The 18,700-nt window shown below is 32.7% G+C and overlaps 1 protein-coding gene across 2 annotated transcripts in view; it reads left to right on the top strand.

The window, feature by feature from the left end:
* Positions 1-371: 371 nt before the first annotated feature.
* hbs (hibris) overlaps positions 372-18,700 on the top strand; it is a 58,285-nt gene continuing 39,956 nt past the window's right edge. The window contains exon 1 of one of the 2 annotated variants that reach the window (XM_073990369.1): positions 372-1,629. In XM_073990369.1, the coding sequence (XP_073846470.1) occupies positions 1,575-1,629 (55 nt within the window). In that variant the 5' untranslated portion in view covers positions 372-1,574. The remainder of the gene's footprint in view (positions 1,630-18,700) is intronic. The other variant, XM_073990370.1, reaches the window with a different exon arrangement.

The raw sequence follows: 18,700 nt of genomic DNA, 5'->3' as shown, positions 1-18,700 counted from the left end.
AAATTAAAATAAAAACCGCAAACCTCATTGTAGCGTCACACACCATACAAAATTTACTCCGTTCAACAGTTTCTTAATTAAAAAATAAAAAAAAAAACAACCAACAGAAACTGTTGTTTAACTATGGTTTGATGTTGCAGTTCTTCTTGAACCTTCAAGCCTCGAACATTCAACTAACATGTTGCTTATGACCGCTGGCGGCGTGAAACCCAAAGCCCAACCTAAGGCAATAAATAAATGCTGTTGAATGAATGAATGCATGAATGCAACATAAACACAACATGTAACAAATAAACATTACTACCCGCAGATGTCCACCACTCAAGAGGTTCGTTGTGCTGGGTTCTTTCTTGTATCCATCCACAAGCATCAAACGTTAAATACATCTCGAACGTTTAACACACATTCAACGGATTGTTGGCGTTCTTCGTTCTTTACAAACAACAAGAATCATTGCTGCTTTGTGTGGTGGTGCGGAGGAAGAACAAAACAAAAACTCTGAACCATAAGAGGGTAACATAAGTTGCGTTTGTGTTCGTAGTGTGTGTGTTAACAAACTCCGGCTGCGGCTCTGTGTCGTCATAAACTTCAACTCCCATCAGTTGAGTTTTAACTTCGAACTGGCTATGTTGGCCTTTGACAAAGAAGCGCAAAGTTAAGATAGATTTTTTACTTTTTTGATTTTTCCAAAAGAGTGGGTTTTGTGAAAACACCTAAACAATTTCGTTCGAGTGACTGTTACAACGACCGGTTTGTGTTGTAGTCTTTTTTATGTGATTTGGTAACAAGTGCTAAACACTAAAACATTTTGATTTAATATTGAATGGCCGGAATTATTAATGGCTTGGCTTGACTTCGTTCGTATTCATGCGTATTTACGTGGGTCGAAATAAAGCCCGCTCGTGTGTGTTTATGCTTTGATTTAAAAGCTTGTGAGGAAGAAGAATAAAACATAATAATTGGTGTGATGATATGTTAATGCCAACGAAAGCCAAAAACAAAACAAAGCAACGACAAAATCAAATCAATGAATCGATGAATGAATTTTTGAGTGAATGAATGAACAAAATCATAGTGAAGCGATCTATTCAAAACTCGAATAATTAAGTAAATGTTGAAATAAACGTTGGCGTTACTACTCCCTGGCTTCTAATTTTAATTTTATGGAGCCATTGAATTAACAAAACAAAGAAAAAAAGAAAAGACGAAAAATAAAATATTTCTTGAAGACAAATGAAAGTGATCTAAGTTTTCGTACGGTTTCCAAAAAAATGGAACCGCTCTATTAAACCCATTACAAATGAAAGTGAAGTGCAACAACACAGTATGGTGGTTCTGACCATTTAAGGAATAAACTCGTTTTTCATCATCATCATTGTTGTCATCATCATCGGCAATCCTTTGCAGAGTATAAATATAAACAAAGCATAAAAAACTAAATTGAATCCAAATATCCACAAAAAATACCAAAAATAAAAAAACTTGATCTCCTTCAGTTGCTGTCGTCGTCTAGTGGTTAAACTAAGAAAGACATTCAGTTTGCAACAGCAGCTTGCAACATTTAATGCCACAAGATGCATCTGCCGTTAACACATTTTCGGATAACTTTGACATTTACGTTGCTAGCGGGTAAGTCATAACATAACTTGTATAACTCCACATGCAGACGAAACGAACAGATGGATGGACAGACAGAAAGACGGACGGACGTTTGTACTAACAGATGAAATTCAAGTCAACGGAGTATTGCCAAAGCTCAAATTGCCAGTATGTTCTCTTGGCTCTCCTCCTGCTTAACCCGTTCCTCATTGTTGCATTGTGTTGATATTTTGAGCAGACAGGCCAGACAAATGACACCTTCCTTCCTTCGCTTGTTACTCCCTTTGGCTCTAAGGTTGGTTGTTGGTTGGTTGGTTAGTCGTTTGTCTGCATTGCATATGCGGCATTTGTTTCCTTCTCCTGTCGCTGGTATTGTTGTTGTCGTTTTGCTACTGCTTCTTTAAGCCATTATATTGTCATTATTCTTTGTTGCCAACGTTCAGCAGGCGGCAGAAGAAGCTTTATTCCTACTTTTTCCTCGCTTCTTGTCCAACGACGTTATTGTGGTTAACACAGCGCAACGTCTTTTGCAAGAAGGGGGTACTTCTTCTGTCTAAGTAACAAAAACGCATTAATTTGTATAAAATTATGACCTTTTACGTATTTCCAAAACAAAACCATCTTAGTTGATGTTGGCCATCAAGTAGTCATGAGGGTCGAAACAAGCAGCACCATCGCCTCGCCACCACCATCATTGTCATCTTCATCATCACCATTACAATTTGTATGGGCGGTTAATGGATGTATTGAAGGAAGTTTTGGCACGTTCGAGTGTATGTAGGTTGAAAGAAGAAGAAGAAGAAGAAGAACTTTGCATTTGTCTTTATAACAAAGTAATTGTTTTTTTCTTCTGCGTCTTCTTTCGCTAAATGTATCTTTAAAAGTGTTTTTTAATTGAACTTTATGAAAATAGAGTACAAAGAACAGTGAGGGTGGAAAATGCAACCTGTTACTTTTTCATGGGTGTGGGTGGGGTGAAAGTTGATGATGTTCATACAATAGGTATTAGTTTTTGTTTTTAATAAAAAGTAAAGTTTGTAAATAATTTAGTGGCAGAATTCTGCATAAAAAATGTTTACGTTAGAAATTATAATATAATTGTTCCACAAACATCCCATAAGGGACAAGGGAGACTTCTCTCATTCAATGAGTGCACCCCGATTCATATTAGCTCAATGATATGACGTTAGAAATTAAAATACAAAATTATGGTATAAAAGTAAAAAAATTAAGAAGACTTCCTATTGCTTGGACTACTATCAAGGTTATATAGTTTTGATTATTTACACAACATCGCATTCTCAGTCGCTTTATGCAAGCCCGCCCGCCGGTCCATGTATTTTTGAAATCACCGTACAGGTCCCATTTGTTGTTATATGCGATTTAAAATTGCACTAAAAGAAAATTACGTTTTATCAAAGAAATTTGTCATTGATTTTGAACCAACGTAAGACTTCATTGTATTAATGAAGAAGTTTCATAAAAAAAACTTTATTATTTCATAGTATTATGAAAGTTTCATAGCAATAATATAATTGTAACTTCTTTATTAATTCAATAAAGTAGTTGAATTAATAAAGAAGTATCATTGCGTAATTGAAGAAATTTCATTGGAATAATGAAAAAACTCATTATTTTTATTTAATGAAACTTTTCATTTATTCAATGAAACTCTACGTTGGTTCTTGGTTCAAAATCAACGAAACATTTTTCTTTCTGTGTGAGGATGTTTTTTGTCCAAAGGACGCTATTACTTTTGTTGAGAATCGGTTCAGAGTGATTTCATCTATCTGATGCACTAAACACCCCATCTTTCTTCAATTTGGATAAAATCAAAAAAAAAAAAAAAAAATGTGACGGAATTACATCTAGAAATAAAATTTCCAAATTATATTGAAATCGATTCAGATTTGGCTATAGCTCCCTTATACATTCGCTTGAATAACCTGTCATTTATACACAGACAACTTTGGGCAGACAATTGCATAATTACCAAGCCTTTTCACCAATACATTTATACTTGTCTCAATACATATTTAAACATGTATAAATGTATTGGTGAAAATGGTTTGTATTTTTGCTATTGTCTGCCCAAAACTTTAGTTTGTAAACGCCAGGTAGGGAAAGGATCAAATCCAGGCGGCCCGTCCATATGATACCCTAGGGTATAGGGCATCATATAGTCGTCGGCACCGTACTCCTGGCATTGATCCTTTCCTTACTGATTTTATATGTTGAAATGGTTATTCGGATATGCACTAGTTTTTGGGTGTCCTTTTAATGTCCCTTGCGAATCATATTTTGTTTAAAGAAATACGTTACGATTTGGCATATGGTGGAAAAGAAATCTCACACCTTTGCAGTGAAGAAGAATCTCTTACCTATACACTTCTGTAGACATTATTGATATAACTCACAAAATACGACAGATGTGGCTTGAAGGAATCGTTTGTTGATTCATTCACAATATAACACCTACAACGACTAGCCACTACGGACTAGCCACTAAGTGACTTTGTCCCTTTATCCTATTTTATGGCTGGTGTATAACTTATGTTGATGATCTCCGGCCCACAATGGTTCAGAAATTGATTTTCCTCGACCAAACCCCAATTTCTTTTCGTTACCAATTTTTAATTTCTGTGCGACATTCGATAGTAAACATATTGAAAGTAAGGACATCAAAAAATTAGTTCAAAATATTGGAAGTTGTGGTTTGTGGCGTATGCCTAAAGACGCCAGTTTGGAAAATGCGTAATTTTAAAAAAGGTTCTTGGGAAAGAAATGGCTTTTTCTCGGGAACTGTAACAGATATTCAGTTCACTTTTTTATTGTTTGGTAGGTAGAACTGCTGACTTTATTAAACCTTTTAATAAATTGTCGTAGCGTTTACAGAAAATTATCTATTTTTTATTTTTCCTCTGGTACTCAATTTTAATGATCTTCCGTCTTTATTGGGCTAGAACTTTTAACGGCCACTAAGGTACACTGTTTTTGTATTCACAGAAAGATGCCTGAGAATGTCCTCTTTCTGTCTGTATACACTTTTGTACAACTCCCGTTCAGCCCATTTAACACTTTTTTAAGATTACTGAAATAACACGTTTAAAGATGTGTATTTTTTTCTATCTATAATTTCCATTTTAATTATTGTTCTTTTACACAAACGAACATTTTTTAATGATCTTATTTACTTGTATAGAAAAATTTATATAAAAAATGTTTCTATACAAGTAAATAAATATTTTTTTTTAATTATAAGTTAAAAAATCAATATTTCTGATTTTTTTTAATTTAATTTTTTTTTAATATTTTTATTGTTTTAGTTCATTTTTTGGAGTTTGGTATTTTCTATAAATAGGAAGATATAAAAATACAAACTCATATTTTGATGCAAAATAACTTAAAAGCTTAACTTTGTCTTTGATTTCCTCTGCAACTACTGACCGATCATTTGAGCTAATTGTGTTACCTATCAAACAAAAGAAATATGAAAAATTGTTTTTGTGTTTAAAAGTTATAGAATTTTGACCAGGAAACATGGGTCTGAATCACTGTGCGAGATAACCGGAGGCTTCCCGAAGATTTATTTTTAAAGCTTTATGGTATACTGCGCCCTAAAAACGTTAAAATTTTGTGCATGGCGTTGAGATTTATTCCAGACTACATATATCGACCCTTGTTAAACAATCCCACATTATTGACCATATAAAAAAAGTGTTAAATTGCTGGCAATTGCCTAGCAAATGCAATATGCACATATGTATGTACATTGTTCATACATACATACTACATGTTTGTTAAGGCCCTATGACCATCGGCATTTCGCATTGTAAACTTTTGTGGCTTTTATTATTACTATTTTATTCATTGAATAATCAGTATTTGTTGTTGTATTCCCCAAAATATTTTACAACATCAAAAATTCAGATGCAGTAGTTTTCCTTTAATTTTAATATCACAAATTGTTTTAAGGGCATTTTTTCTGCTTTGTATCCCGTTGCTATTGTTTTTGCTGGTCCCTGAAATAATTCCAAAAAAGGAGGAATTATTTCAATTATTAATTTTTAACAATAATGCCATATTTCTGTTTTTTCCTTCAAATAATTGTTTTTGTAGGGATTTTTGGCCTGGTCTAGCATACGTGAACAATTTAATTTTATTAAAATTAACAAATTTTCTGATAGGTAAGCTTTGTGGTGCGGTAAGCGTTTTGCTGTTGTTGTTGGGAAATCATAAAAATATAAATGTTGTTTGTTTTTTCACAGTTTTCTGCTACATTTGTATGCGAAACAAAACATATGAGATTGTTGGCGAAAACCTATTGACAAAAAGCGATAGAAAAATATGCAAAACTCTAACTAACCAGGGTTCATGACATTATTATCAGCTTTTGGGGTGCTTTGGATGGCTGTTGCCACACACAATTGCCATGGTGGTGCTGCTGCTGCTCCTCGTCTTTGCTAGGTAGGATGGATGGTTGGATGGCTGGTTGGCTGCCGCTGCTGCCACCGCATTTCGCATTTGGATGCACACAAAAATATTTTTGCACTTTGTCTGCCAGCTATTGATGTTGTTTTTCGCCACACAATATTTACTTTTTTCCTTCTGTTTGCCGTTTTGTGCATTTAATAATTCAGTTGTTTTTGTTGCTGGAATTTGTTGTTATTATTTTTGTTGCTATAGTTGTTTTTACCAACGCGTTTAAATGTTGGCATTTCAAAAAAAAAGTTTGCACCCTGGGCTATGTGAATAACATAAATACAAAAATATCGTATAGGTAGTTGTTATAATTAAGGGGATATTGCTCGAGTTAGTATTTAAACGGCTTAAATTGTTGTTGGAATTCAAAAAACGTTACAACAAAGTTACAATAATTTTAACAATATACCTACATATACTACATTATTTTGGAAAGGAAACGCCTTTGAATAGAGAATTGTTAGTTTTGTTAAAATAAATAAAAATTCTCGCATAAGACACAGTTATACTCTTTCATTTTAAAATTTTAATTTATAATTTTATAATTTTAATTTTGCAACATTGATTTTTCTACCCCCCCCCCCCCCCCCCCTTTTTTAAATTAGAAATTTGTAATTTGGATTGTTCAATTATTTTATTTCTTTTGCATCTACAACCACTGTAACAAAATTTGCGATTAGTTGTTTATTCCAAATTAAAATGAAAATAAGATATTTAAATCTTCTTTACAAAAGAAATGTCTTTATTTTCAAATGTTATCTTTTACAGCTTAAATGTTTACGAACTTACTTATTTGAGGCTTAGCCATACCCCGCCCAAACCTTTGAAGATTCGGTCTACCTATCTTACAAATTTATTTCAAACTTCTTGGCAAAGTTTTAATCTGGTTTGGTTGGTAATTGTTAATTTGATTTGTTTTTTTTACACAATTTTAATTTTCTTTTTGACAGACAGCCGACTGCTTCTGTTTGGAGGAAGTATAGGAATTTTTGTGAAATCAGAAAATTGTTTTTCTAAATACTTGATGTGTTTGGTGTTTATTTATAAGATTTTGGTTTATTTTTACAATGTCAACACTTTGCCAGGACATTTTCGTTTCGTTTTTACAAACATTTCTCCAATATGCAAGGCCATGCATTTAAGTGTGTGCGTCTGTGTGCCAGCGTGTTTGTAAATCCTTGAAGGGTGTTATAATTCAGTGAATGTCACACATGTTGTTCATATGACACATTCATTCATATTGGGATTTGGTTTGATGTTTTTTTGTTTTTGGTGTTGTATTTTGTATAAAGAAAGGATATGAAATGTCCTTGAGTGATGAAAGAACTACAGATATTTATTTATGTCAAATGCAAGCCACCGAATGTTTTCAATTTTGTGTTTTTTGGGTAAGTTCTTAACTGAAAATAGTACATAGTTTGAGAAATAATTGAATAGTTTTAAAGGATAAAGTAAATATTGAGTTTAAATTGCTTTTCATGGGAAATTGTTTGATTTTTTGGATTCGATGTAATTCTTTGTTAATATGTCTCCTAATTTGTAAAGGTTAGGTTGAAATGCTTTGCTTTGAATACAGCTTACAGCTTTTTGGGGAATTCCAGTGAAATCCTATTAAGGATAAGATCGCTACACAAGATATTTGTTATTTTAGAATTAACTAAAGGAATGATATTAAAAAAAATAAATAAATAAAATAACGGAATGTTTTTATAGCACGATTTTCTATACTTTGACATCTGTCATTTTTAATATAAGTGGGAGATAGAGCTAAACCTAAGTAAAACTAATGAACTGTTAACGGTTCCGTTCTTTCATTTCACGGAATAGTTCCTTTGATCTAGTTCGTTCACGAATAACTATTTTAAGTTCTAAAGTTTAAGGCTTTGTAAATTTGTGTTTTTTTGTCTGAATTTTTGTTTTAAAAGCTGTTAAATTTATTTCTTTGCTTTAAAATAAAAAACCTTTACAATTTTGGTGGTACATACAGTGCTGCTCAAAACATTTGCAACTGGAATGACTTCTTCACTTTTTGTATAGTTCTGAGGTAATTTATGGATTTGAGATGCAAATATTTTTGTAGATTGATTGTTTATTGACCGCTTTTAAAAGATTTAAACAATAATTGACCATAATTGTACTTATTTTACAAAAATATACAAAACAAAGCTAGGACTCACATTTGGTCCTGCTCAAAACATTTGCAACTGAGAAAATTTGATTCAAAATCTGAAGATATTATTTTTGTATGGTAATAAATTGTGAGTTAAAGCTTTTACTTATTATCTGGACACATCATAAAGGTATCCAGTTTGCTAAATAAATTAATATATCCTTTGGAATCCTGTCGCTAAGGATAATTGTGAAATACCGAGGTTTTATTCGATTTTCAACAGTCTAGAGTCCAATTTAAGGCCCCGGAACTTTCTGTATGATTTTAGATTACTTAATCTGAACGTATGCGATAAGAACACATAAATTATTTGCAAGAATTACAAGTTTTACGTGGTTATATGTACGTTTAGTGGAGGTATTATGGCAAAACACCCTCTTATATGACATCTGTGGTATGTACATGGTGCGATTTCGACATATTATAAGTCCGATTAGTTTTTAAATCCAATAAATTACTCGACCTTATGCCTCCAGTGTCATATCTGTAAACAAAAATACCTCTAGGTCAATATAAAACACCATATTCGTTTTTTGTCAACTTTTTGGTATAAGGGGACAAATTCGATTATAATTCGTCCTGGTGATCAAGTACAGTTTTTCAATTCATATAACTCAAATATTGATTAAAGTCGACAAAAATTACTCGATTTTACAACTTCAAAACCCATTCCAAACATTTTTTGCAAAATTTATATGAAAAATTTAAATTTTCCTGGAAATTACTGTTTTCCGAAAATGTGTATATATTGGTACACCGGTATCTATGGCATGTATCGGAGAGTTTTATATATATTTATCAACGTAAAACCTTTATTTAACATCTGTTGATGGACTCTGAGAATTCCGCTTAATATTCCGCATCATTATTTCACTATCCCCTGCAGTAGATATAGTTGTACATTCACCTCCTTCCCATTTTATGGCGATTTTAGTATTTTTACGCGGTATACAGCTCAATTTTAAATATTGTACTGTCCTTATGTTTATTTTTGGACTGCGTTGGATCCACAATTTTGAGAAGTAAACATTTTTGGCATATCTTTGATACAAATATTGGACCATAACTTTTGTTTTTCTTAAAAAATAGAAATGTCTTGTTTGCGGCATACTTGTCTGTCAAAATTAAACATAGGCGGTATAAAATGTATTCCTCATGAAAGATTTTGGTCCCCTTTTTCTGACTAAAAACCATCTTATACCAATCAATGCAAAAAACTCATCAAAAATTAGGTAATAGATATCGAACCACGGAGTTGCATATGTTTTGAGCAGGCCAAAACACGTGATTCTCCGATATTTAACACATTTCTTTAAAGTAAGTGTTAAAAACTGAATAATCATTTTTAAATCTTGAAAGTAGGCTCAACAAAGAATCAAACTGCAAAAATAAATATATTTCAAAACACAAAATGTCCCCAAAAATAGGTTAAATGTGATATAGGCATCTGAGTTGCATATGTTTTGAGCAGCACTGTATATGGTTCCGTTCGTTCATTTCACAGAATCGTTCCTTTTGAACTAGATCGTTCATGAACGACCCAATTCTCCAATTCTATACATAACTATTCTAGACTATAAAGTTTAAGGCCTTGTAAATTTGGGAATTTTTGGCTGTGTTAAATATTATTTCTTTGTTTTGAAATTATAAAAAAAAACCTTTACAATTTTGGTGGTCCCTTTCGAGGTGGATGAATGGAATCTACATTATATGGATGGATTTTACGATATCATTTTCATAGCTGTTCTAATTAAATAACACTCTGGGAGAACTTCGTTCGGTCACTGTTGTTGGTTTTCTCTTTCTTTGCTCATTAATTTTGTTGTTAAAAATTTCTATTTTTGTTAATTCAAGAAGCTATCTCGGTGTTTTCTGTACAGAACAAAAAATCATTTCACAAACGAACGCACTTATATGGATGCAGAGGTGTTGGAGGGGGATGGATGGGGTTAAAATATCCAATGCTGGCCAAGCAAATAAAGATGTTAGGATGTGGTTGATGACAGCACAAGTTGTTGTTGTTGTGGTGTTTCTTGTTGTTGCTGATGATTTTCAAACGGAATCTCCCACAGTGCATAATTATGGTCTATCAAATCGATGTTGTTGTTATTTGTAGCTGCTGCTGTGTTTTGTATTGAGTGCTAGCTTGGTATACAATTTTAAGTTTTTTTCTTCTTTCGACAGCAATGAGAAACAGTCAGAAGTCAGCAGCAGCCAATATCCCATCCAGCAACTATAACAGCATTTATCGAGTTCAGTTTTATGCTTTCATCTCGTCGTAGTTTTGAAGTTGCTGCTTTTGTTGTTGTTGTTGCTGCTGCTGCTGTCGTTTGTCTATACATTATTATTGGCAATAAAATGCAATTGGCAAAGTTATGTCATGCGATGCTGTTTTTCTTTTTTTATTTTTGTAGTTTTCTAGGTTAGGCGAGGAGAGAAGGGGTATCAAGTTTCGGGGTTTTTTGAATGGTGCCAAGCTGCGGCAAGACGAAATCATCGGAAAACCCAACAACCAACTCCAATGAATGTTCAAAAACACAAACTTCGTATAAAACATTGCGGGGGGATGGATGCTGTTTTCAACATTTTGGTGCAGTTGATTGGTGTGTGGTGGTCTGGTGACTAGTTTTTTTGGCTGCTGGTGTTGTTGTTGGTAGCATCATAATCTATTGGCGCACTCACTATGGCTGGCTGCTACTGCTAGATAGACTCAAGCGACTGGTACTTTTGCTAGTGCTAAAATCAAACACCTCGTGTGGAAAATATGTAATAGCTTGTTTTAAAGTTTTTGCATCTTCCAATCCGGGCATGGGCGGTGGAACGAAAGAGGCGCACAAAACAAACCTTTTTGTTAGGGTTTAAAGGGGGAATCTGTGTGTGTGTTTAAAAATAGTTTTCTGAAAATGTCATTGGCTTTGATTTATCTAATAAAATAAATAAGTACAAATAAATGTCTATATGTACATATATACAATATGTGTTATGTCTGTGAGTGGCAAGTATGTTTGGTATGTTTGTTATGATGGTATTCACCTAATTTAATGGCATACATAAATATTCTGGGCTTTAGATGGTAATGTGTTGCTGTTTGGTTTGGTTTTTGTCACTGCAGCTGGGCTGGCTGCTGTTACAATTGTTTGTATTGTATTGACAATTGCTGCAAAACATTAGGCGTGTTTTTATTTGACAGTTTAACATTTTCCAATAGCGAGAGAAAATGCTAGGCGATTTCTTTTGGTAGTTTTTACAAAGTTTTATGGCAATGCAATAAATGTTGTTGTTGCTATTTTTGAAATTGACATCAACACGAAATAATCGCTGGAAAATAATACCATTTGTGGTGTACTTTTTTTTAAACAGGAGGTTAAATTATAAAAAACCAACAACCATTTTTAGTGTGACAGAAATCGGAAACAGTCCTCTTTTCAGTCGTGATGCTTTACGAAATTTTCTTATCAAATACCAAGAGCTGCTCCAATATATGATTCCGCATCTTATCGGATGTCTGTTTCTATACAAATATTTTCATTAGCATCACTCCATCCATAGCATTATGACGACTATTGTCTTCCTTAAAAGCCAATGCACAATGCAATCAAGTTGAGGGTGAAAATAAGAGATTACCTGCTCTTATCAAAGTCACAGTTGTCTGTCAAAATCTTAATGTTATTGTGAAATGTGTTAAATTTTGTGGCATTTTTCATTAGAAAATTAGATTAAATAAGATTTCAAAATTGTGTGTTTAGACTAAAGTCCCTACAAATTATGAATAGTTTACCACAAATAGAAATAACTTCTTTGTTTCCTACACCAATTTAAATAAGATCCAAGCATATTTACCAATCTACCTGCCCTGCCGATGACAAATATAACCTGGAATGTTGTAAATATATAGTTTAAAGTTTGTTTATTTACCATTGTTGTTGTTGTTGTTTTTAAAATAAACTGCTACATTATGTTGTGTGTCAACCTGTGTGATGATAAGCCATGTCTTTACATTTAAATACCATCAAAAAGCAACAATTGTCTGTCTGTCTGTTTGGCCCATCAAAAGTCATAAACTTTCCAGAATATGTGGAACTTGAATGCGGTGCTAAGCATGATTATGGTTTCGTAGAAATATTAAGAGAGGGAGACAAAATGCAAAACAAAGAATCCCAAGTCCTTGATATTTGTCAGTGGTGTTTTTTATTTTCATTAGTTTTCTTGTGCGGTTTTGGTTGGGGCGTCTCTGACTGTTTTTTTAATGTGCTGAAACGTAATTTTATGCTTATTATTTATGAATATGAAATACGATTTTAAGCATAAATTATAAATGCGAGCACACTAATTAAATAATTTATAACACTTTTTATGGTCGGTTGTTATATACATACATACACACGCGTTTTTTATTTTACTTTTATTTGGGAGGTTAGTCATTAGCCGCTTGATCATAGAGTCTTCTTTCTCTTTACACTTCATTCTCTCCTCAGGCTTCATTCGCACTAGAAGTAAGAACAAAAAACACGTGTAACACCATTTGATGCTGAAAGACTTTGTCACAATTTGCCGCCCAAACAACTCATTCTTCAGAGCAACTGGGTGTTGTTTGGCCATTAGCATACATACATACACAGTTTTATGACGACTTGGTTTTTCTAGATCACGTTTGAACGTTGGCGTAGATAATAATCTCCCATATAAATAAATGTATTTCTATTATCGCCAAACTATTTTGATCGACTTGGCTACTTGGCATTCGACAAAACCCTTTCCCCTTTGCCGCCCGCCCAGCACATAAATTGTTCTCAATAATATTGTTGTGACTAGTCGTTAACTGTCAGACTTGCTGGCACTAATGAAAATTTACCTAGTTCTATGAGTGTGGCTGGTTTGCTAGTCTTAATAGTTGCATTTTTTTCTATTTTGTGAATATTAAATTCAACCAGCATCATTGAAAAACAACACTCGAAAAGGAATCAAAAAAAACAACAACAACTATGGTCATATTTAAATTACAAAATAACAAAAACCTGTTAACCTTTATCGGGTGTTTATCATGCTGAGAACTTTATAACTTTACTGAAGTTGTAGAGTTTTTGGTTTTTCTTACTTTTTTTTCGTGGAGGTTTTCACAACTTACAATGGTGCCATAAAGTCAAACTTCAAGACAGTTATGTTTTGTGCAGTTTTTTGTTTGTTTGATTTTCAAACTTTTGTATACGTATCATTTGTTAATTAATGATTTATCGACTTCAATGTTAATTGAACTGAAAATTCGCAAACAAAAAGTAAAACAAAAAACTACAATTTGAAAAGAATTGAATAGCAATGACCGTTACAAAAGGTGTTTCAAATTCAATGACCCATTAAATGTGTCACACTGGATGGAGAAAGAAAAAATCGAACTGATACAATAGTTGTAATTTATATTCATGTGTAGGCAACAACAACAATAGTACAAGTTTATTTTGTTAAAAACAAACACTCTTCATTAGCTTTAGTCCTAAACCATCACTGGCTTAGTTGTTACAGGTGAATGATTGCAAGTACTTTTTTTAACAAATTGCCTTAATACAGAGGACTTTAATTTGGTGTAGAAAACATATTAGCAACAGTTAGGAGATTATCCTACTTCAAAGGCTAACATACAACAACGTAAAAATTAAAATTAGGTTGTGGATATTTCTTTACAAGAGCGAACATAGAAAATTTAGTTAAAGAGAAACGGTATTCATCATACCAATGAACTCTTCTCTTTCCGAAAAGTGTTCTCGAAGTCGTTACATTGAAACCGAGACAGTGACAAATGAATTTCGCAAATGAACAAATTTTTGAACTAAAATATCAACTAGAAGTAAAAGTCAGTTGGCGCTTGATTAAAATATCGAATAAGGACCGAACAATGGAGCTACGAACAAGCTTGACAGGTGCACTGTGAACTAAAATAGCTACCGTATGAACTACGAAGTAAGTAACAATAGAACTCTAAGAACGAATGATCTTCTGGTCCATTCTCAAACGGCAAACGATTTTTACGAACTAGTTCAATAAGCTCAAAAAGGCCCATTTTAAATGACCTAATTTCATCAAGACTGTAAATGCAAGGCTAATTATCATAAAACAGACTGAAAGGCGTCTAAATTAATAAAGCAAAGGAATGGCCGAGTGAACTACGAACTAAATAGGCAAATGAACTATAAACTCCAAGAACGAATGACATTATAAACATTCTTAAACGATTAAAACGAATACATTACCTAGTCTCTCCATTTATCTTTATGTTCTGCATTGCAATTAAGCATAACATTCAACCCAAACACATTAACGAAACGAATGAACTACAAACTAAATTGTCGGATGAATAGCGACGATAAGAATTATGAACAATATTGACAGATGAACTAAGAACACAAGGAACGAACAACTGATCCAGTCTGGAATAACGAACGGTCGTATCAAAAAATCCAACTGGTTCCCTTCCCTTTTGTCAATGAACTATTTTATAATGAGCAATCCATCTCAAAGATGACATTTCAATTTGTCATTTCGGAAATGCATTCTTTAGAATATTTTTATTATCGTTATTTCTTTTTTTTTTAATTCAAATGAATAAATAAAACGAACTAACTATTAACAAAAATGAAGAGTAGTGTCGTTAATGAAAGAACTAGTTCAAAGGAACGATTCCGTTGAAAGAATCATATTTAGTTAATAAGTTGTAGTTAATTATGTTGAACGAATGAATATAGTTCATTCTGGACATTTAGTTTTTGTTTTCCCATCATTATTCTGTTGGTGACTTCAAATATTAGTGTTGGAGTGTCTTTAATTTTTTATTAATTAAAAGAATAAAAAATAATATAGTTTTGTCGTTAATGAATGAACTTGTTCATTCATTTTTATCGTTCATTTAACTTGTCTCGTTCATATAGCATTAGGTTAAAGGGGTGAACATAGTTCATTCAGATCATTTTACTTTATTCTATTCGTGAATTAAAAAAGTATCCTATAGCTTATGTGTCGATCGGAGTTTTTTTAAACATATATTATTTTTAAAAATATATTATTTCCAATTAAAACATTTTTTTTACGATATTCACAAGAAAATGTAGACTGAAAGCTAACGAACGGAAAATACGACCTGGTTTCCTTTGGTAAACAGAATGAAAAAGATCGATCAGCTCAATGAACGAGATTGGCGAAAGAATATTGCCCAACACTACAAAATTGATGTATGAACTAAAAACTGAAAGAACGGCTAAACGATATAAGAACTAAATTCAATGAATTAATAAACTAGTCATCCATTCCGGAACGATGAACGGTTGAACTAAAAAACGAACTAGTTCATTCAAGGTAAAGATAGATTGCCCAAATCTATAATATTGACGTATGAACTACAAACTAACAAAACAACTGAACGAAATACGATCTACATTCAAAGAATGAATGAACAACTAATTCAGTCTGAAATGATGAACTGTGGATCTAAAGATCGAATTGCCCAACACTACAACATTGACGTATGAACTATAGACTAAAAGAACGACCAAATGAAATAGGAATTAAATTCAATGAATAAATTAACTACTAATATATTCTAAAACGATGAACAGTTGAACTAAGAAGAATGAATTAGTTCATTCACAACAGCTAAAGTAAAATGAATGCTCACCAAGGTTACTTATTGCCGTAAAGGAATTTTATGGCGATATAAATTTTAATTTAAGTATAACCTAACCCTTTTATCCTGTAGCAAAAATATTTCTTTATTATTATTTCCTATTCTCTCTAGTCTCTCCTTCTCCCTTTATGTCATTGCTTTGAATCTAATATCTTAGCCGCAATTAAGCACAACATTCACTTGTTCTATTTTTCATTGTCGTCGTCTTAGATGTGGTTACATTTTTGCGAAAATTACCGGCAAGACTAGAGTTAATTATTGGATTAGCATTTAAGCGTTTTTATAACCAATAGAAGGGGGAACGAACACACTAGCCCCTCCAAACCTCTTGTGCTTTCCTGTCAATAATCTTAAAAGCTAGAAAAAATACCATGACTTGTGGTTAGAAGCCGTCTTCGTCTTTGTTTGTCGTGGTACGCATACTACAACGCCGCCGCTGACTGTTGCGACACTATTTGTTTGGTTAAGTAGTAATTAAGTTGCATGTCAGTCACTCACTCACTTGCTTGCCTCCTCATGTGGCAAGTGGCTAGAGTAGAAGAAATAAAATGCCATATACATACATGTATGTATATAAAAATGCAAGCAATAAACCACAAAGTATGTAGTATGTATGCTGTATGTTTATCCGTCTGTCTCCAATACATTTGCCATTTGTCCGCCTTTGCGTAAGCACCACCACCATTCTCTGGTCAGCAACACCATGGTGTTGCTATTTTTATACGCAAAACACACCTCGAAGATAAAAATTCTTTAATTAATGTCGATTTTCTTGCCTTTTTTCTTGATGTCAATTTTTGTGTGTTTTTGTTGCTATTTTTTCTGTTATCACATCAGCATTTATTTATTCAAGTCATTTTCCTTATTCTCTGATGGATATAAGGCTAGCTAGAAGCAGCCCTTGCCTGCCTTCCTTGCCAATATATTAAAACTCCTCTTTAGTATGAAAAAAAAACCTCATTCCAGATTGAGATTCATTAATGTTGGTCAGCCAGGCAAGGCAGGCTCTCTTATAACACATGTTGTTGGACAGACATGAGAAATAATGTTGATTTTTTCCTCTGTGTCCATGCCATTACCACTACTATCTATAGACACATATGTTACATGTGTAGCCCTAACCATGTACATATGTAATCTGACCTTAGCAATACATGTGTGTTGTTTATCTTCACTCTCATCCTCTTGAGAAACATAATTAGCAACGACTATATTTACAGGATATTAAATGACCCCTTTTTTCTCCTCCTTAATCCTGAATACGGGCAAAGCATCATGAAATGGAGATTTATTTCTTTCCGACACTGTTTGTCATAACAACACTATCGCCATGAATGCGATTTACCAATATCGTCATCATCGATGTCAGGATACTGATATTGTTTTGGTTATCATGAAGGTGTGGAGGAATGAATGTATCGAAAGCTTATTTGGGATAACATAAATTATTCAAAATTAATTGTTTCTCTTTACGTTTTGTTTAATTAAACAATTAGCCAGCTAATAAAGAAATTAAATGTGAAGTCCATCTATCTTAATTATGTTTTGGTTTTTTTCTATCGCTCTCTCTCTCTCGCCCATCTTCGCCTGTCAATACTTATTTTATCAGATTCCAATCTGTAAAGGTGCGGAAAGGTCAGCATACATCCTTTTGGCTGTAATTAAGTTAATATTTTATTTATTGGTGGGGAGGTTTGTTGATGTTGTTGTTGTTCCCTTCGTTTTTTTGTTGGTGTGCCGTTAAAAGGATGTGTTTACATCAATATAATGTGTAAAGGAAAATATGCAATATCCTTTACATAATGGCAATATTGAAATATGATCTGTCAACAAACATAAGTAGAATGGAATGGAAAATCTGAAAAAATAATGATGTTATTTTTTGCTATGTTGTTACATTTTGTAATGACGGTGAGGGGCGGACGGGGATGAGAAGCGTAGGAAAGCAAATAGTTTAAAAATTCTTAAATTTTATGGAATTATTTAAAGAGTTATAGGAAATTTCTCTGGGCATCCTTCTGAAGATACTATAGTAAGGTTATGTAGGAAAGAATAATAAGTTATAGAGAAACTTCGTTATAAAGAGAAAATTTTGAAACTGCAAAATTCATATTTTTGGAGCATAATAAAATCCGTTATTGTTATAGGAAAGTTCGTTTTTAGACTATAACTATATTATTAGGGGTGTCTTTTTACTTACTAAATGTTGCTGAAACATATTTTTCAGCAACTTTTCCTTTATACAACTGTCAAAATCTGCAACATTAGTAACAATTATTACTAATTATCACGTAAAAAGACACAGCTATTATCAGTAGATAGATAGGACGATTCTGTATCTTCTTTACACAAATTGGTACAAATTTAATCTGCTAATTAACCCACTTAGCGCCTAGAATTTGTTTTTGAAAACTAAAATTTTTTTTTAAATAAGAAATAACCTGTAATCGTGCCTTCTTTTAAAAATTCTGAAAACTTGGAAGGGTAATATCGTTGTATTCTTACATGACAATCCCTTTGTTTTTGATGAAGAAAATGCTGTTACTATATTCCTAACAAATCTCTGAATTTATTTGAATGTAACATTTATTTATGGAATATTTAAATGTTTTATTAAAAATCGAAAATTACAAAAAAGTCGATTTTTTTTCAAATGCCTGCGTTTTAGGCAAAATGCCTGGAAATGCATAGGGCACATAAAACTTTACAAGCATGGAATGATAGATAACAGACAATACTATAACAAAATGCAAAAAAAAAAAAAAACAAACACACACACA

Source organism: Musca autumnalis, unplaced genomic scaffold (assembly GCF_047663935.1).
Source record: "Musca autumnalis isolate F117 unplaced genomic scaffold, ASM4766393v1 scaffold_5, whole genome shotgun sequence".
NCBI lineage: Eukaryota > Metazoa > Arthropoda > Insecta > Diptera > Muscidae > Musca > Musca autumnalis.
This window is presented reverse-complemented; position numbering and strand designations above follow the sequence as displayed.